The 22,008-nt window shown below is 37.2% G+C and overlaps 1 protein-coding gene across 27 annotated transcripts in view; it reads left to right on the forward strand.

Annotated features, from left to right (window-relative positions):
• The window catches only part of LOC117972866 (neurobeachin-like), a 355,091-nt gene that overhangs the window by 83,761 nt on the left and 249,322 nt on the right, over positions 1-22,008 (forward strand). For all 27 annotated transcript variants that reach the window (XM_059028569.1, XM_059028575.1, XM_059028571.1 and 24 more), the window contains exons 2-5: positions 9,029-9,260; positions 11,895-11,995; positions 12,282-12,377; positions 14,079-14,200. In XM_059028569.1, coding sequence (XP_058884552.1) covers positions 9,029-9,260; positions 11,895-11,995; positions 12,282-12,377; positions 14,079-14,200 — 551 coding nt within the window. The remainder of the gene's footprint in view (positions 1-9,028; positions 9,261-11,894; positions 11,996-12,281; positions 12,378-14,078; positions 14,201-22,008) is intronic.

Genomic DNA, 22,008 nt, shown 5'->3' on the forward strand with positions numbered 1-22,008 from the left:
TAGCATTCCTGATTGGTCTTTATTACAAATATGTGATACATCCCTAAATTCAGTACAGTAGAGTCACATCCACCAAAGGGTAAAGTAAAACAGCTGTAATCTAACGGTGGGAAGTCTTCTGATAGTTTAAGCATCCCTGTGAGGGGAGCTTATATGTTCTCGTAAATCTGCTTCCACTGTAACCTTTTCACTGCCATGCTGTTCTAACTTCTGGCTTTATCAGTGATACAGAACACACACCTCTGCAGTTGGTGGTGTGTTATCATTTGGTACGCAGCTGTACTTTTATGACTCAGTCTAATTTCCTTATCAGTGTTGTGAAAAGTAACCCTTTTACAGCCATTTGTTTTAACTCCTTGCCATATCAATGATACAGATCACACGCTTTAAGGTAGTGTCTTATCATCTGGTATACAGCTGGGGATACAGAACCGTTTTTCAGATACCAATCCCCCCTTATCAGCAGTGCTCAAAGCCCTTTGTCCACAGACACATACTACATGTGTATTTCTCCTAAGGTCGAGGACATAATTTACCTGCTTATTCCAAAATATTAAATTTAAATACAGATTTATCAAAAGCCACAAAAAGCAGAGATTGAGAGCAGAGGGCAGTGGATTGTAATTACTTTATTTCCTCTACGACTGCATCAGTGTTGCAGGTATGTGGATAGGTTATGAACATGCACACAGCCCTTGGATGAACAAACTGTAAAATGAATGTACTTTAGTAGTATTTAGTACAGTAAAGCATGTGCAGCCCTATCTCCATCCCCCCCCCCCCCCCCTGAAAATATGACGTAAACTCAATGTAAAAGACTGTTCTTGGTAAATAATATAGAAATAACATATTTTATAGGCTTTATGATCACAGGCCTAGTCTATATTTTGTATCCCACAAAGTTTAACAACGGGCAGTCAACTGTAGAACATTGTGATTTATTGTAAAAGCTATAAGATGTATGCTCTAATTAGACATATGTCTGAAAAACACAAGTGAAAACAAATGAAAACTGTTGCTTTTTAATTTTTTTAACAAACACAAATAGCAATTTATCTCGGTAGGTTGGCATCTCAAGATGCTATTATTTGTCTAGAAGATAAATGACTGTATTTTAATTAACTATTAAAATGCAGTTAGAACTTTAAGGGCCTAATTTTGAGGACATCCAGTAAAATGCAAACGTAAGGGCAAAGTTATTTCCGTTTGCACTGGATTGAGCCGCCCCTTCATGTTGTGATTTTCTTTAAAGGAGTTTGAGCTGGGTGCTTTTTGTGCTGACCAGTGAAGAAAAAGTGGGAGTCAGAAACTGCTAGTAAATCAGGAGCAACTGACATTCCCTTTAAGAAAACAATAGCCCTAGCGATTGCCTTTGCTGTGATCTTGATAAATAGAAAGCTGCTCTTTATTGCCATAGCAGCATTTGTTAATGAAGTATTTAGAAATATTTACATTTGTTGAAGAATTTTGGAATATGTCACGGCAGTGTTTCCTTAAATTCATAAACATTCGTTATTTTTATACTTCTAGCCTTTGCAATAAAGAGCTTATTTAAGATGTATATGGGAACTGTGATTTGGAACGTAGCTTCATTAACTTTAATGCTGCTGTGAAAAATAAATATTTGTATAATACATTTTTTAAATACTAAGTAATATAATGTTTAGTACATTTGAATATGCACGCGTTATTTTGCTTCCAAATATCTGCATATGTTTCAAACCTGACACACAAAGAGAAGGTGCTGTCTATTTTAATCAAAATCAGGGGCAAACATGTTAGAGGTTTGCCCCATCATCAAAATTGAGCCTTAAATTGTTTTCCTGATGGATGACCATTTACAGTATTATATATGGGTACCGTCTGTACCCATATATAATATATAACCCATATTGTGACGCCTTTGGGGTCTATTTAATTTATCTAAACAGTGTCTGATCTAAATACTCTGTTAAATGTATAAATCTGATGCTCACTACTGTTTGTAGTAATGCTAATAAGTGGGCCAATAAATCACCCCTGGAAGAAGACACCAATAGTAATATAGAATTCAAGTGCAGCAGTATTTACTGTAGAACTGCCACTGTTACAGTAAGAGTATTACAATATCTGTATTAATGAATCTGGAACATCAGAGGCTGTGAAAAGCCTCATGTAATAAGCAATGTATTCGACTGACTGGTTCATTTACAAAGCAGGATAGCTAACTATACAGTAATGTATGTTAATGGTCATGCTAGAAAGCCAGCCAAACAGGTGCAGTGTTAGAAACATTAAACACGCTTTTGCATTGCAAGTTAATGTTTGATTTTTTGTAATTGATCTAGACGGTCTGATTGTTGCACTTTGAGCGTGCACAAAGAAAGTGTAACCATTGCCTTTTATGCAATGAGACTCGTAAGAAGAGCTCTTGAACCTTGTAGAGCTAAAGGATTAGGGCCACCTGTAGCAGTGGTGTTCAAGTACAAAGCAATTTACCTGTGTTGGCAATGGAGATTAACCTTTTCCTCTGTGTTGTCTGTGGTGATGTACTGGCTAACGACAGACTATTTATTAAAAGTTTGTAGCGATTTCAGTAATGTTTTCTTCAGAGAAACTAGTGTCAGTTCATCAAAATTCAAAGTGTAGTTAATAGGATGATTAATTTTACAAAAGGTACCAGGTTTAGATGTGTGTGTGTGTGTGTTTTAAGATTTTTGAACATTCGAATTAGGTGCTGTGTTCTACAGGGTGACATCTGTACATAAGATGTACTGAAATTATGGCAAATGATTCACTGTGATTAGTTGATTTCTGATGCAACCAGTACTGTGACATACACACTAAAAAGAATGTTTCAAAGATATACTGCATAAAACATTCTTAGACATTGTATTTTCAGCCTAGTATAGCCTGGGTTTTATAATTTTATATTATGAAATAAAATACCATAGGCCTACTGTATTATGTGTTATGTCCATCCTTCACAAGCCATGTACAACAAAACTGAAGAGTTTGGAAACTTGCCTAAATCATTATTCAGAGTTATAATTTACTTTTTTTTTTACACAAAATCATTAAGCTTTATACAAATCTGATCATTAGGTATGCATTTGGCATGCAAAAAATATGTGCTTTCAAATTGCTTTAAAAATTTTGAATTTTAAGGATTTTTTTCCCCTACCTGCTTTAAACCAGTAGTTCAAGTTACAGTGTTAGCTTTTGGCAAAAATGATCCAAGTTTAGGTTTTCTTTATTTGATAAACATAATCTTTGTCATGCTTGTTTGTCGTGTGTCGAAAGGAGAGAAAGTGACTTCTTCAGCCATATTAATAGCCAAAGGACTAAAATTATACATACAATTTATTTCTAATTATAATGCTTTGGCCAATAATAATACATGTTCAAATTATTGTATCGTAATATGGGCTGCCTGTCTGTCCTTCATGTCACACCATATAATATGTGTAGGTCACACTGTAAAGTTTTAGGCCTTAGCTGGAGAAAATAATGAATTTGCATTTTTTTGTCCAGCTTCCGTATAGCCTTTTAGCCAGTTAGGATGAAAACGACATTCTTTAGCACACGTTTCTGAGAGTATCAGAGTGTTTGGGTCTGTCTCTTTGTGTGCCCTGTCTGTGGGTCTCTTTTACGTAATTAGAGAAGCACTGAATTGTGATGAAATGTGATCTGGACATCCTTTAGCACAATGCATTGGGCAGAATCTTGGGGTATACAGTAGGTCTTTCTGCCAAGCTTGCATTTTTGGAGTTGTGTCATTAACAGTTTCAATTCTAATTTTCCTCAGCAACACAGTGTGACTGTACACAGGGAACGTCCGAAATAATGCCAGACAATATTTCAACATCAGATTGTTCAGAAACTGATAGGGAGATGGAATTTGTGGCCAAATTCGACTTTCCCACTCAGCGGTGTGTAATTGGGCATGCGCTGGTACGTTTCAGAGCACATGTGAGGGTACATGCGGAAGTCATGTTTTTTGGCTTAAGAAGAGATGCCACGAGAACAGTGATTTTGGACATAATTGTGGCATTATGCAGATCTTTGGGCGCATACAGATTATTATACAATGACCAAATACATTCGGAACAGCAAGGTGGGATAGTTTATGTTTTATCTTTCATGTAGTGCTGATGTACCCTTTAAGGTCTCTCGTAAGCTAGCCTTATTTGTAATTTATGATCTCAATTTATACATTGAGGGAGCAAGTTATCATTGGGAATAGGAATTGGAGGAACTCAGTGTGCAATAATATTCATTCTGTCTGCATATCCATGTCAACTTGCTATTAAGGCCATACGATTCATTGATTTAATTGATATTTATGGATGTAGACCAGGACTGAAAGGGCCAATGTTTCCTAACCCTGCTCCAGTTAACACTGACAAGATTTGTTTTTTAAAACAGCTCGGAAGAGTAACTTTCAAAGTTACGAGAGGCCAAACAACTGTCAAATGTAGCTCTTGCTGTGGAAATGCAAGGTACAAACATCTTCTAGACTGTTTGGAAACAGTGATCCTAAGATAAACCTCACTGTACTTACACAAATGTTTTTTTTAGCTACAGTAGTTTTACAGTTTTACTGTTAGTATGGCCTTTAGTTGGCTTTATCTTGTGTTTTGGATATTGAAAAGAGTGTTGGAGAGCTGTGAGGATCTGTGGTTGACCAGTTAGTCATGGTCATTTTGCAATCAGTAGTTGGTCATGTGTGATAACCTTTCAGACAATAAATCCTGAGCTGTATCTCTAGGGTTTCCTGTTGGCTTTCAGGAACTGAATGGGTGAATTGTATTTCTTTTGAAGCCTTTTATCTTTTTGTAGTGCTCCTCATTGAGGGTTTGTCATCAGACTGAGTGGTGACATCAGAACCAGGAAAGGAAACACACAGTACTGCGAGGGGATGTGGTGAATTGAATGCGCTGCTGTGCGGTTTATTATCAAAAAGACAGAAAATAAAATGCTGAACAAAAACACAATATGACACTTGAGGCCAAAATAAACAGACAAACAAAACGAGCAAATACTAACAAACAGGGACGAACACTAAACACAAAACAAGTACGGTGCTGGTGCTTCCAGCACTCGTAGCAGTTGTTATTTATTTTTATTATTGATTTTTACCTCCTCACTCTCTCCCGTTCTTTCGCCCTGAACACACAACCCCGAGTAACTTGAATCCCAGCACGTGAACTAAATCTGTGCAACCCCGTGCTCACATATTATTAACTACTTGAAATGCACGTGAAGTGAAGTGCAATCCCCGTGCCTAAATACAATTATACATTTTAAATAACTCGTGCTACACACACCCATTTATATCCTGTGCAGCAATATCTATACACCAACATTAACACACCACACGCAACATATAACACAGAAATGCACACAGGGGCGGGGCACATTGCCACAGGGTTACATTACTGAACTGTGAGAAGCTGGCAGTACTGTAGGTACTGAGGTATAGGACAACATAAAACTAGTGTTCAGCTTTAAGGATATTTCAACAAAGTCGATTTTTGTCAGCTGTCAAGATGTCTGCATGATGATGCTTCCCAAATGTCTCAAGACACAGATACTGTGCACTATGTTTGACTAAAAAAGCTCTTTTTTGTTCTAGCTGGAAAGCCTCAACAGTAAGGCATGTAGAATGAATAGCATATTGTTACTACTTCAAAATTAATTTTCAAATAAGTGAGGGTAATATAATGAGGACCTGGGTGTTTTGTGAAACTCTTGCATTTGTTTACATGTTATTTTTTATGTTGTCAAATTAGCAGCTTTACCTAATCCTTGTTTTTGTAGGATGCTCTGGAAGATAATGTAGCCTTGGCCTAGTGCTCTGGCTCTTATATGCTGTACAGAACTGAATTATTGTTAGCTTTAGGCATTGATACTATAGAGGCTGCTGCCTTGGATTGTGTGGTGATCTGTTACAGGAACAAAAGCGAATCAGTTTAATGAAGCACAGGGTCGTTTTAGAAGTGTGAAGTAACAATGCATTTGGTTGTATCATGATGCATTGTTATCATTACTAAAATATTATTTAAAATGTGTTTTTTATTATAATTTTTTTTGTAAAAGGCCATACATTTACAAATAAATTTCCCCTTTTGATGCTGTGCTGTAGATCATGAACTAGTAATGTTGTTCCAATTAATTTTATTACACACACACACAACCAAGACAATTATAGAGCATTCCATTAAAGTTTAAAACACAGAAAACACGAGTAAAGCTCAGATTATCCATTTAAACTGTAATGAGAATTTATGGAGGAACAATTTTGCAAGGGTGATGGTTTTAGATGGGGAAATACAGTTCACAAATAGTTTTATTTCTCTTGGAAATATGTCATTCAAATCACTAGAGAAACATTCTCTCACTCTGTACCAGCTTGCATACAGTAAATGGGATGGTCAAGTAAGACCAAGCACTTGGCAGGAGGTATGTGGGTCAGTAATTGGGTCCAGGTCACCATTGGGGTTAAGAAATCAATGTGCTGGAATGCTCCTTTGAGAAAAGGGCAGTTCTAATTGCTGACCTGCGCTTTAATGTGAGCTCCTTCCTGCTTCAAAAGACTGGACAGCAAACCCTTTGAACTTCAAAGCTGCTGTGTTCATTTTAAGTATCAACTGTGTTACACTGAATCATTTCAATATATATTTTTTATATTGTAAAAGTATATATTGTAAGCTTTAACTTTAGATACTTTACTTATTTTTTTATTTTATTTTTTTAATAGCATTGGCAGTGCTTGACTTGGCCAACTTGTTGTATTATTTTTCTCTATGATTGCATACAACTATTGATTTGACTTGAACACTAGTGTTTACCCTTTATAGTCTAGGTGTATATTTTCCACTGTGGGCCACTTGCAGCCCTCTCCACAATAAATCCATTGTGCAGTGCTTACTTCTGTAGCTTTGGTACACAAATGACTGGCCATGCCTGGCCAATGTTACACCCATGTACAGCGAAGTGCTTTAGATCTCCCCAGTTATACAGTAACACCAAGGATTTAGCTCTATTTTGTTTGTGTGAAAGTAAAAATAAAAACTATAGATGTTACAAAAACAATTACACTTCTCAGAATGGTGCAAATTGCATTTTGTGAAAAGGTCTTGATTAATAAGGCTTCAAGCACTTTGTTATGGTTTAGTGGGATAGTCATAACATCTCAACTGAATTCTCAGTCCCTGTACATTATCCTTATTGCCTGTGGTTATGATTTGTTTCTGCTTGAAACTGTTTCTATTAAAATATATATGATTTGACATAGTGTTCCGCATTTTTGGTTTTTATCCTAACAAATTTTCCCTGGGAATTTTTCGTAGTTTATTTTACAAATACTAAAATAGGGATAAAATCGGTACAAATTTGTTTTTAGTTGAAACATCAGGAAAAATCGGGGGAAAAAATCTCAGTATGTACTTTACATGTGGAATATGATACGTAGCAGTTCTGGTTTCTGATTAAGTGTCCCAGGGATATAAGCAGAATCTGTGCAAATCGAGACCACATTTTCCCAAGTTACCTGATACTTTGCGAATGTTTGGGAAATCGCTGTACTGACTGAGCTAGTATCTGCAGAACATGACATCAGCACAAAACAAGCCATTTTTATTCACCTTCACCGGTCCAAGCAGGGCCGGCGTAACCATATAGGCAGAACAAGCGGCCGCCTAGAGCGGCAAAAACGGTACATAATTACATTTTATACTTCATTTCTTTAGTCGTAAAATGTTCAACATCATAGATCACTGCTTCTTGTTCTGCAAAACGTATTGCTAATGTTACGGAACCATAGCATGAGCAGTGGTGTGGTCCTAAATCTGGAAGTACGGGAACGCTGGGGGGGGGCGGGGTGATCATGCCGGCGCGGTGTCAAGCGAAATCCGGTCTCCCCTGGGAACAGGCTCGTGGTTGTTGAGCCTGTTGCTAAGCAAAGGACGCATTGAAGTTCCTTGCGTATTCAAATGGGGTGGGGCATTATTGGATTTCATTTAATTACCCTGACAACGATTCTTATAAAAGGATGTTACCAACACAGGATAATCGAAATGTTTTACCAATTTTATATCTCTGAAATTCTCTGATGACTGTCCTGGAAATCGCTAGATTTGTAGCTAGATGCTTTTGACAACAAATCTCGCCAATTCAGCCCTTAAAGTCACTAGATTTGGCAAGGCGCTTGAAGGCGCAGAAAAAAATATTTGATTTCCACACGTCTTATTATTATTATTATTTTTTTAATTTTTTATATAAATTTAGTCGTTGCCAATTATTTTATTATTTTTCTCCCAATTTGGAATGGCCAATTATTTTATTATGCTCAGCTCACCGCTACCACCCCTGCGCTGACTCGGGAGGGCGAAGACGAACAAACACTGTCCTCCGAAGTGTGTGCCGTCAGCTGACCGTGTTTTTTTCACACTGCGGACTCACCATGCAGCCACCCAAGAGCTACAGCGTCGGAGGACAACGCAGCTCTCGGGCAGCTTACAGGCAAGCCCGCAGGCGCCCGGCCAGACTACAGGGGTCGCTGGTGCACGGTGAGCCGAGGACACCCTGGCCGACCTAACCTCCACAATAATTGGACTTTGATTGGCCATTGGCCAACAGAATCAGATGATAAATCATTCTAAATGAATAAAGCAAGTTCTAGGCATCCCAGAATAGTTCCATTATTACTGTGACTTCTCAGCTGTACTCCAAATAACTTCACGTGCTTCTTGTTATGCATTGATTAAGAAATAAAGTGGGTGTTGGACATATATTTCTCAGTTAGACTCAATAAATATCTCACTTCGTGTGACCTGTCTACATCAAAATGTATTTTCTTTAGCACAACAAATGAGAGATAATGCTAATATTAACAATGTGTATTCTATATTTTAAATGGATAGCGAAATGATACAGTGCAGTATGTTTATGTACAGTAAATTGATTTTAATTGTTGATTTGACTGTAACAAGTGTGCTTTCTAACAACACAAAATAACAACTTTTTCTTTCTCGTTTCTGTCCAGCTCGTCGGTGGGGAGTTTGATTTGGAGATGAACTTCATCATCCAGGATGCTGAAAGTATAGCGTGCATGGTGGAGCTGCTGGAGCACTGTGATGTCACTTGCCAGGCAGAAATCTGGAGCATGTTCACAGCTATTCTGCGGAAGAGCGTCCGCAATCTACAGACTAGCACGGAGGTCGGCCTTATAGAACAGGTGCTGCTAAAAATGAGCACAGTCGATGACATGATAGCAGGTATGACATGAGATGCATTATGCTAAGACCTGTAAAATCAAAGGTGAATAGACCTGACAGGATGTATAGTATTGTAACAAAACTGAAATGTTCCAAACAAACAAAAAAAACACATTAGACTTCTCCTCCTCCCCCTTTGACTAATGTCACGGCCCAGCCACCAATGGCACTCAGTCCTAAATACACCCCACGTGTGCTCCGCATCCAGAGCAACCCGATTACAGAAAGCAAACTGCTGGGAATAATTTAGCAAGGACGCCTCCCTTAATTGTGGATCTGACGAACAACAAACCTAAATTACTGGAACAGGCATGACCAATGAAGCAACTTCATAGGGTTGCTATAGAAATATTGTATTTTATTTGTGTTTTTTACCAGTTTACCAGAATACTAAATGATGCACAGTATTTAAATGATTACATCAGGTCTCAGAGTGGGGTTTCTTCACTCACTCAGAGTTGTTCAGACTGTGAGCAAAAAAGCAAGAAACAAGTAGAATATATATATATATATATAAATGCTCATTAGTCACTGTGGTACTGCCTGGATATTTACTGTGTGTATTGTGATTTTGTAGTCCACGGGAAGAGTGTCATGACCAAAGGCCTAAAAACTACATTTCACAGAAGCCTCTAGGGCTGAATGGGGAAACACCTGGGTGAGGGAATTGTAAATTGAATTATGGGCATGCGCACAAGTATATAAGCTAGGCTTTGTGTTGTGTTCGGGGTGGGGTTTTTGGATGGAGAAATCGGAGTAGTACTAACAAGTGCTACTCGTGCTGGAAGGACCAGCATGGTACTTGTTTTGGTGAAGGAATTTTGTGGTTGAGATTTGTTTTTGTTTAACCTTTTATTTTGCTCTGTGAGCTGTGTTTTTTGTCTGCCTTCTTGATTTGTTTTTGTAAATGTAATAAAAACACCGACCAGCGCTTCAACCCACAGTACCCGTGGGTATGTGTGTCAACTTCCTGGTCACCAACAAGCTGTCCTTGTCACAGTCATAGTAGGGTTCACAATACTGAAGATGTACACTGAGAAGTTACATAAATAAGGAATTTGAAAACTAGGCACAGGAACTAGGCATTCTTATAAAATACAGTGCGCTTAAGGCTAAACCATGGAAGAATGTGGTTAGAAGACAACAGTGTCAAAATTAACATGGTTGTGGGACACTGCAGCTTTAATGCTCTAAAATACAGTACAATCTGCATGAAAATAACAATGCTAGCAGAGCTTAATGCTTTTCCTTTATATTATAAGCATTACTGGTTCAATGGCATGTAAAGCCTACTCATTCATGCATAAATGGTAAATACATTTTGCCTATTAATACAGATGAGCCGTAGAGTAAGGACATCTTATTAAGATGGTATGAAATTATATCAAGATGGTATGAAACTATATCACTGGGAATGTTTCATGCACACATTGTATTTGAAAGCTGCATCTCCTCTCTCTCTCTCTCTCTCTCTCTCTCTCTCTCTCTCTCTCTGTCTCTCTCTCACTCTCTCTCTATTAGATTGAAATGTTAATCTGTTAGGATTGTGTTTACTTTGCAATACAATGCATGGTAAATAACATACTAGCACATTTTCTTTCAATATAGAGTAGTGAGCTAAACATCTCCCTTTCTACCTATGTGACACCACCAGACTGCCTATCAGATTTTTTTCACCCAATCTTATCCTAGTTATTGCATGGTCATTTTCACCTTTTCTCTTATTAGTTAACATTTTTCTGGGCCCCAGTTGTTTTAAAGCACTGCATTGAAGATTTAAGATAAGCAGCCATTTTAAGACCATTTTTCAAGTATGTTGTTCTTAGAACCTTAGTCAGCTACTGGGATGCATAAAGCATTTATCTCTGTACATTAAGATTGTTAACCATTAAAGGTGTTATAATTCAATTTAAATCTCTGTTCTTTTTTATTTTTACTTTTTAGCTCAGGTAATGCCCATTTGTCTTATAAGTTTGATAGAAGTACTATGAACTATTAAAAAAAAAAGTAGTAAAACAAGGAAAAGTGGCTCACTTTAGTGGAAGTAAAGTCTGGAATTAAAAAGATAAACAAGAAAACAAAAATAACATTTTGACCATTATTGTTCGAAGTCAAGTTGAGTAACCCCTTTTAAAATGTTTAAATAAGTAGTTGGCTTGTTGTTGGTTTGCTAAATTACCTTGTATCCAGCTTTATAGCATAGGTGAGGAGAACATTAATTTAAATTTTAAAACACAATTACACCATTGACCATTGACCAGGAAACTGCTCATTGAACAGTTGTATTTATAGGTTAATATGTTGTTATAATTATTGGTTAAGAAAAACAAAGGAAAGGGGAATTGATTTTGGATTTTGAATTGGAATATCTTGCCTTCAGGCAACTCTGTCTTTTAAGTTTACAGCACAGCTGTGACAGTGCATACCTGGATCTGCAGTCCCCTTCCTTCACTCAGTGCAGGTGTGCGGCTTGTGCCATATAGCAGCTAATGTGGTCCACAATCTTGCTCACAGAATGAATTCATTCATCTAGCTTGGAGCTGTGCACTAAGCAGACACACACAGCGGCGTAGCCTTGGGTGAAACATGAAAGATGCAAGTACTAGGAAGTGTTTTTGTTTTTCTGTCTTTCAGATCTTTTGGTTGATATGTTGGGAGTGCTTGCCAGCTACAGCATTACTGTCAAGGAACTGAAGCTTCTCTTCAGCATGTTGCGAGGAGACAATGGAGTCTGGGTAAGCAATGTTTAAGTGAAAGGCAGTATCAAGTGTCACTAGAGTTCCATGCATTAGTGTTTTAGTGAAGCATCATGCCCCAGACAAATGATCTCTGGAGGCCCATAAACAAAATTTGTTTGAAGCTGCTTGATAATTGATTTGCAGCGTTAACGTGCTGGAGGTAATTGACAGGGAATTGATTTGCCAGCAGTGGGATGATATCATGAATGCTTGGACCGAAGGGCTTTTATCTCTGCCTGCTTACTTCTGATGGCCTTTTAAATCTCTCTCCTTTGTCCGACAGCCAAGGCACGCAGTCAAGTTGCTGTCAGTTTTGAATCAAATGCCACAAAGACACGGCCCAGACACCTTTTTCAACTTTCCAGGTCGAAGTGCTGCAGTAAGTATATTTGCTGGACGTTGCACACAAGTTGGGAAAGTATATCCATGCATTTACTTTTTCTGACAAACATATTTTTAAAGGCATTCTGTTCGACTAGATCTTGACTAGACCACCTGCTATAGCCAGATAGGACACTACCACCATGAAATATGTACATTTGTACGGTAAAAATTGCAACATTTTAGGATCTTTGTTTTATGCATTTTACAACCACATTACATTACATTATTATTAAATTAAGATATAAACAATTTGGTGCACTGAAAGTATAGATCTTGAACGGGATATCAGACACTTGTAATAGGCTGGAGAGGTTATGGCAATGTTGTACCTTCAATTTCAGAAACAGCAGTGCTAAATCCAGACTAGAAGTTTTTTATTTTTTAAACTTTACTTTGGACAAGGCATCATAAACACTTTTCTTCATAAGTTGTGCAACCAAGGCACAGTGTTAGGGTGTTCAATGTGTTTGCCAGCAGCATCTTAACCCTATATGATTCTAATTGATGTTTCCATGGTAACGTAAATTATTCTGCTGCTGACAATTGCTTTGTTTTTAAGTAGTTCATTACTTTGTGTGGCTGAAATAGCCCTTTATAAATGAACATCGAAAACATAGTTCATTTAGATTTAAGGACTAGAATCTTTTAGTAACAAAATTAGCTGGAAAAAAAAAACTTACAAGAATATGTTAGGGTGTTATAAACCCAAACAGAGTGGAGGATACTTCAGTATAACCTGCTGTAAACTTAGATTCAGACTACCCAATACTGTTACAACTACTCCATATTGAAACACACCAACTTAGCATCTACAAACTTTAAGATATTTATATTTGGCATTATGTAAAGTTTGTATCTTCAACAGCCAGTTCAGCAGATTTGCAGGCAACTTGAAATGAATAGCATGACCCAGAGTGCTATTCTTTGAATTCCAGAAATATTATCCGTTGTGCACGTTATATAATGGTATTGCAGTCTTGAAAGAAAAACGCATTTACAGTACTATCTTGTACTACACAATGATATCTTGTACTACACAATGTAAAAATAAATCGCTAAACAAACTGTTTGTTTGCCTTATGTTTGATAAGTCACTGTTCGAGTTTCACCGAGGGTTTTTTTTTTTTTTTTTTTAACCACAACTCAGGGTCAGGATTAAAATGTTACTGGCTGCAGAGCATGTCAATAGGTGAAGCAGGTCGTTAGTTAGTGACAGGTATGAAGGAGTTGAAAAGGGTTGGGCCAATTTCATTCTACAAAGGACCATAGTGCAAGACAAAATTAAAGCAAGGCTTGCAAACAGAAATTATTATTTATGTTAAAGCTTTACCGGACACTATCTATTACTTATCATAACTTGGTTGTGTGCTGTATGCATCCCCCTTTTCATCATTTTAATTTATAATAACATTAATATCCTTTACAGTGGCCATTAGTCATAGAAAATGTACCTTGTCTTTCGTTGTCACTGTTGTGAATGCTCGATTGGGCACTGACCATGGTGTTGGACATGCTTAATAATAGTATTGGTAATCATACACATATATTTTAGATTTGATCAGATTAGAACTGTACCAGCCTTTATGTCGCTTACCTTATCATACTTTTCATCTCTTAAACAACTAGAAGTATTTCTCCAAACCAACTTATCAAGTTACAAATATAATTGCTAATTCAATTTGTTTTCTCCTTTCAGGCCATCGCATTGCCTCCTATTGCTAAGTGGCCTTACCAAAATGGTTTTACTCTCAACACCTGGTTTCGAATGGACCCCCTGAATAATATCAATGTAGACAAGGACAAACCTTATCTTTATTGGTAAGCACAAATTCTTCACACAAACGTATTGAATGGCACCTGTAGGTATGCTTTCATAAGTGTTACAATGATGAAGGTACTAGCAAAAGTGTTGTCTGCTTGAAGTTTACCTGTGACATCACAAGATCCGATCATGACGAGGAGGAGCCGATACTCCCAAGACCTATAATCATCCTGTTGGTACAACTTATTTAGTATTTTGAAATGTAGCATGCTTTCCATCTTAAAACACCTGGACAATCGACTTTGCTGGACTTTCTGTGCTTTTAAGAGTGCAAAAAAGTATTCAATAAATAAATAAATACATCAAATAAATAAATCTATACATACATGTTACTGTCATGGTGTTTGGCATTGCTTTAGCGTGTCACTGTTTACTTGGCTTTTTAAAACAGTGTTTATCCTGCAGCTGTTCCTTGATTTATTCAGTTTGCTAGAGGATTTTATGTTTACTGATTAACTAAATATTTGTACCTTTTAAGGGACCAAAAAATTGCAAATGCAATGCAAATTGTGCATAATGTGGAAGATAATGAATGGTTGTTTATGTCCTTAACGGGTTAATTGATTATTTTCTTGTCTGAATGTGGTAACGAGCATTAACTCACTTTTTAATCTTTGTAACAGAATGAAGGTCTTATATCAGTCTGTGTATAATGGCTCCTTAGGTAAATACTTTTTGGAAGAGGCAGTCGTCACCTCATTGTTCATGTCTTGATGTGAGGCCCTTTAGAGAATAGCTAGGAAACAATATTGAGGGGGCGGTCTTGTTGAAAATTATAAATCAGTTAATTACGTTGTACTGTAGTGCTTGCACTCTTTAATTTTGTAATGCATTATAGATGTGATATTTGTAATGCTAGTCAAAGGGAATTTTCAGCTTTGTAGAAATCTGACTGAGGATGAAAGGGGAATATTAGCAATTGAAGTATGGAGCTGTTTGTTATGAAATGTAATGGACTCATCATAGAAAGTAATCCATACAAAAAGGTGTCCTTTTTTCTCACATTTCTTAACTTACTTAAATTACTGTAGTACCATTTGTAACACTGTAAAAAAAATCCCAGGAATCTTAAATAATTGACAAAGCGTACATTAGACTATATGTAAGGGCCATAGTCTGCAATATAGTTTTTTCGTTCCCAGTTGTTACTTAAACTGTCAACTGCGGCTGTAACAAATTGATCCCATTATAAAATATTTCAGAAATCAGTCACACTTGTTCAACTCTGCATTTTTGTGGATCGCTTTTGGTATGATTTTCGTTCTTGTTGATTCTCCCCAAAACGCATGCAGTGGATGGCGTTTCAATGTAACACATCTCTGATCAAAGTTGCTTTTGAGTTCTATTTGACCCCATACAATTTGGAGGAAAAAGGTGTCTCTTAAACCAAACATCCAGGAAAGTACAAAATGGTATAATGCAGCTCTACTAGGGATGACACATTGTTTGCAAAGACTAGCACAGATCATGTTAAACTGAATCCAGCATACATTTAACTCTAACATTAATCAGTTTCGTGGGGGAATTATCAGCTGGACGTAGGGTTGTAACGATTCATTGTGTATCGATGAATCACAATACCTTTTTCACATTATGTATATTGTATTTTAATAGAGGTATGTATTGTGATATAAGATGAAAAAGCAGAACATAGCTCACTGTAGTTCACCAAATGGTTCTTGAGTAAGTGGGTTTTTTTAAATCTTTTTATTGATTTTCATTAGAAAAACAAAAAGCAGTATCACAGTAATAATACAGCTTATATTAATCATTAATAAAGTACATTATAGTTAAACCTTTCCCACTCATCCCACAAAGAAAAACTACAAAAAAAAGTAAAAACATGTTTCACATATCACACATGTAAGCACAGAGCATATACAAAAAAAAACACACACAAGAGAAAGAAAAAAATGAAAGGAGGAAGACCTTGTTGGCAAGGGATTGATGTGAGGTTGTCTGTTATAAGGTGACTCATCATGATATGATTGCATTTGTAATTGTTCAAAAAAAGAAAGGAAGGGCTGCCATCTATCATATAACTTTTTAATGGCTCCATTCAGGGTGAATTAATTTTTTTCTAATTTCAAGAATTGCATAACATCGCTAACCCAGTGGATATGAGAAGGAGGGGTAGCCTGCTTCCATTTAATCAAAATCAAACGTCTATCCAGAAGTGCAGCAAAAGCCAGTATATCAAATTGAGTTCTGAGCAAAGGGACATTGTCAGGCACCACCCCAAACAGAGCACTAAGCGGAGAAGGTTCAATATGAAGTTCAAAAATTTGGGAGAAACAATTAAATACAAAACTCCAAAAAGAAACTAACATTGGGTGAGACCAGAACATGTGAAGTAGAGAGGCAGGAGCCTGCTTTCATCCATCACAGGTTGAGTCGAGTTCGGGATAGAGCTACTGCAACCTCACCTCTGACCAGTGTACGTGATGTACAATTTTAAACTGTATCAGAGTGTGCTTGGCACAAGCGGAAGAAGTGTGAACTCGCAACAAAACAGATTTCCTCTCCTCCTCCGAGAACTGTGAACCAAGATCCTGCTCCCACAAGTTTTTTAATGCTGATACAGAGGGAATATTTAAAGAAGAAATAATTAAATACATTGTAGAAATTGATCCTTTTAGTTCAGGGTTCAGTTCTAGAATAAAATCCATACCTGATTTAGGAGGCTTAGAGGGAAAGGTACCAAACTCAGTGCGAACAAAGTTGTGAACTTGCAGATATCTAAAAAAAACTGTATTTGTCATTAAGTGATGCGATACCTCTATTACGCCAATTACAAAAAACTGCATCACCCAAGGAGGGTGGGAACAAATGGCAAGAGAGGCCGGTTTACAAGAGGCATTCTCTGTATTAACCCAAGGTAGGGCATCAAGTTGTGAAGGGTATGACATCCAAAATAGAATATTACGTATATTGGCTGACCAATAATAAAACCTAAAATTAGGCAGCGCCAGGCCACCTATTGTCTTAGGCCTCTGCAAAAAAATCTTGCGAATACGGGGAAGCTTTTTATTCCAAATAAGATAAAATACTACGGTCTAGTAAATCAAAGAAAGACTTGGTAATGAAAATTGGTACACACTGAAAATGATACAGGTATTTTTACTGAATTAATACATCCAATTAGCAAAAGAGGTAGAGAAGACTAGCGAGCAAAATCTGCTTTGGTGCGTTCAACAAGAGGAACAAAATTATCTTTAAATATTCCAAGATATTTACTTGTAAGAGAAATACCTAGATATGAGAATTTATCAGTGACAGTTTTAAATGGAAAATGTACAAAAGAATGACTCAGCACAGATTGATTAATAGGAAATAATGATCTCTTATGCAAGTTTAATTTATAACCTGATATCTTACCAAATTTATCCAAAATAGAAAGGGCTTGTGGTAGAGGGGAATCAGGGTCAGAAACAAATAGAATCAGATAATCTGCATAGAGACACTATGTTCCTGACTCCCCGGATTACGCCTTGCACAGCCATGTTCCCTCGCAAAGCAATAGCAAGAGGTTTGATAACTATAGTGAAAAGAAGTAGAGAGAGGGGGCATCCTTGTCTAGTGCCGCGGTGGAGAGGAAAGATTTTGGAAGAAATATTATTTGTGTGCACGGAGGCGACGGGATGAGTACAAAACCTTAATCCAGGAAATTAAAATTAGGACCAAAACCAAATTTGTGCAGGGTTTCAAATAGATAATCCTACTCAACCCGATCAAATGATGAGAGTGTTGTCTGGAAAGCTGAGTTCCAAGAGCAAGAGCAAATATGTGACAATAATTTGTCCAAGAAAAAATAATCTATACGCGATTATGTTTTATAGACATGGAGAAAAAACGAGTACTGCTTCACTGTAGGATACAAGAAACGCCAGGGATCTGACACACTATATTGATTTAAGTATATCAGCACATTTTGAAGGATTGTTTAATGTAGGCCTAGATGTTGAACGGTCCAAAGAAGGTGATATTGCAAAATTAAAATCTCCTCCCAGAATAAGGAAATGAGTGTCTAGATCAGGTAAAGAGGAAAGAAAGCTAGAATGAAACTGAGTGTCATCCCAATTGGGAGCATCGACATTAGCCAATATCAGTGGAGTATTATAAAGTCTACCAGTATCTATAACAAAACGACCTTGAGGGTCCTCCTTAGTCTGGGAAACTACAAACGGTGTTGGTTTATGAATTAGAATTGCTGCACCCCTGGCTTTACTGTGAAACTGAGAATGAAACACCTGACCCACCCAATCCCTACGAATCATAAATTGATCAGAAGTACGAAGGTACGTCTCTTGTAGGAAAGTAATATTTACTTTAATAAGTTGAAGGAGTGATCGTACTCTCTTACGCTTTACTGGGTGATTGAGCCCCTTAACATTCCAATTTATATATTTAACAGACGACCTCCCATCCTGTTTGTCTGAGCTTATCTGTGCCATATATTGTTCAAAAAGTAAGTCAATTGAATGGCAGAGTGAACAGAGAATAATATCAATACAAACAGCCAAGCTAGACTCAAAATGAAAGAAAGAGAAAAAGGAAAGAGAAAAAAAAGAAAAGAAAAAAGAAAAGAAAAAACAATGGAGCTTAAAATCAAATCAGGAGCTGCCCCCCACTAGTTATGTCCCACCCCAAAACACCTCCCCAAACGAGCCTAACCATAGAACACACCATCCGTGCACAAAGTGCATTGTACCAGAACAGAGTTAAAGACTCTGAACCCGCAGCCCCGCAGTCAGCAAAAATTCAGGCATACTAAGATAGGTATTTAAAAAAAAAAAAAATAATAATAATAAAAAATATATATATATAAATAAAATAACAATAATATTAATTGTATACTAGAAAAATGATAACACTTTAACAGCATACACGAAGCTTGCAGAGCATCATGACATAAATGAACAAAAAAATAGTATTGAAGTATTTTCATTTTTTCATGTCAAGTCTTTTGTCCCCCTTCCCTCTTGGAAAATAACGTAATATAAACTTAACTAGACTGCTCTCAGATATAAACAAACCTACAATAGGCAGGCCCAAGAGCACACAGATGTGTTTTTACATAATAAACAACAATTAAAGGCAACAAGTGAGGGAATAAATATATAAAAAACATGAATGGAAACTGCATAAAAAAGGGAGTCAAAAGCTCCCATGGGTATGAAAAAAGGCAGTTATATACAGAGGGAACATTTTTAAACCTTATCCCCCTACAACCAAAACAGAGAGTAAATAAATAAATAAAACAAATAAGTATGTATCAGAATAGTAACAGATAAGTGTGGTATTTATCAGCTACAAGCAAACCAACACTTTATATAAAGCTTACCCCTTTAAGCATATATAAACACAGTGCTCAGTAGATGACAAAAAAAAAAAAAAAATCTGTATTCAGCATGTACCAAACACACCAAGTTGATGCCCAGGAATACTGACCAAGCCATAGCTTTAAACCGGATTCACTCAGTCAGATGCAGACATGCTGGAGAGAACATGGCATCTCACATATAACAGTGCTTCCTCAGCATCAGTGAAAAAAACGTACCAAGCCATTTTGTAACAGTCTGAGCCGAGGTGGAAACAACAGACCAAACTTTACTCCAGGCTGATTGTATAAGGCTCGCTTCATCTCCCCAAAAGCCGCCCTTTTCTTTGAGATGGAGCATAATCCGAGAAGATGAATTTGCTGTCCCTTAAACAATAAAGAGTTGCTTTCCCTGGCTCGGCGCAGAATTTCTTCTCGATCTTTGGAAATACTGTATCCTGACAATGAAAGAACGAGGTTTCTGACCTTGACCAGGACGTGGCTGAAGAGATCTATGTGCCCGATCGAGTAAGGGTTTCTCCCCCAAGGAAAGAGCGTACATCAGTAGCTGGGCCATGAATTCCTTCGAACGTGGTCCTTCAGTGTCCTTCTCAATCCCAATCACCCTAAGGTTATTCCTCCTAGATCTCACCTCCGAAGTCCTCCACTTTTCACTTAAGGATTTGATTGCAGCTGACATTTTTTCCACTTCAGACTCCAAGGCTGTAGTCGAATCAGAACAATGCGTGGCAGCCTGCTTCAAGTCCCCCAGTTTCTTGCTGTGTGTATCGCCTGTAAAGCAGATGCCAAGGAGTGCATCTCCTCGCGTATGGCTGTAATCTCTCCCCTGATAGACCGCGAAGACACTTCGATCTTGGCATCCAATGTCTAACATATCTCAGCTTTTAGAGGGGCGACTTCACTCCGAAGAGCGGATATAAGTTCCAATACAGCGGTGTTGGTTGAATCGTCGGTGCTTCCAGACGGGTAAGATCAAGGTCTCCAGCCAAAGCCTCCTTCTTTCCCCTTGTATTTGGCATATTAGGTTTTTACCCGGACAGTTGAATGTTCTCAAATAAGTACTGAACAACGCAAGCTTGTTTACAAAAAATAAAAATACTGTAATGCCTTTGAAATTATAAAAATATATGTGCGGGAGCGAACAGAAAGTGTGTCTCGCTCGCTCATAACTCTACAGCACCCCCATAAGTGTGTTTTATAGTTGGTATAAATACAGTATATGCTCTCCTCTTCCCATTTATTTATGTATTTTAACAAAATGGTTCATCGTTAAATTACCATTTGATATTATATTATTCTATTGTGATATGTATTGTATTGTGACATTAGTGTATTGTTTCACTCCTAATGGATGCCTCAGATGACTGCAAAATGTAGTAGTACTTTTGTACCTTTATCTTATTCACTCACTAAGACATCCAGTCGTCTGTTTTGATGCAGTCGTGGTCATAGGAAAACCGCCAAAATGTATATGTGATAAAAAGATCACACTAAATTATATACATTTTTATTGTTTAACACTATGAAGTCAAGTCTCTGTTACAAATACTGTTTGGGTAAAAGGCTTTATTTTATTTTATTCGTGGATATTTGTATTGTGTTGAATCTGAGAAAAAATCAGAAAGGGAACTGACTGAAGCCTTCTTGCATTTGTAGAACAGGGATTGTTAGCCGTGTAAATATGGAATCTAATCATATTTTGGCAGGTCCCCTGATATCAAAGCTAGCTGGCTGATTTCATGCATCCATGCCTGTATCACACATCATTTACTCTTGCTACACTGTGGCCCGCAGCACTGCTGTGGTCAGAATAACAGTAATATATTAAAAATGAAATTTTGTTTATAAACCATGGAAATTAAATGTTGTACATAATTGGTTGATCTTTCCAATCCAGAAAAAGCATGGTGATGAATAAGAAAGCAGGTAGATTCTTGGTGGCATAGGCCTTATCTCCTACACTGTTCTGGGCTGTCGGCACACAAGGGAGCTACAAGACAGAGGTGGTAGCATTTGCGAGTAAATGCTCAGGATTATTATTATTATTATTATTATTATTTTTTTTTTAAACATATTGTTTTGTGTTTGTTAAAAACAATGTTGTTTTTATCAATGTTTTGCAGCCTGGATGGGGTTAAATTACCCATCCATGTAAACTTGTGTGTAATATGGCCATCTCCAAATTGATTAAGTGATTACCAATTCGGAGATGGCCACATATATAAAAGCATATCATCTGCTACTCGTACTGGATTTAGACCAGCACGATATCTGTTGGATTATTGTGTCTGTTTATTTTGGCCACCGTGCCGTTTTGTTCATATTCAGTTTGTTTAAGTTATTTAATAAAGAACGAGCGCATTGGCGACTCACCCTGCAGTACTGTGCCTGTGTGTATTTCCTGGTCTAGTGACATCACCACTCAGCCATCTGTGACACAAAGACAGAAAGCACTTTGATGAT

This window comes from Acipenser ruthenus, chromosome 8 (assembly GCF_902713425.1).
Source record: "Acipenser ruthenus chromosome 8, fAciRut3.2 maternal haplotype, whole genome shotgun sequence".
NCBI lineage: Eukaryota > Metazoa > Chordata > Actinopteri > Acipenseriformes > Acipenseridae > Acipenser > Acipenser ruthenus.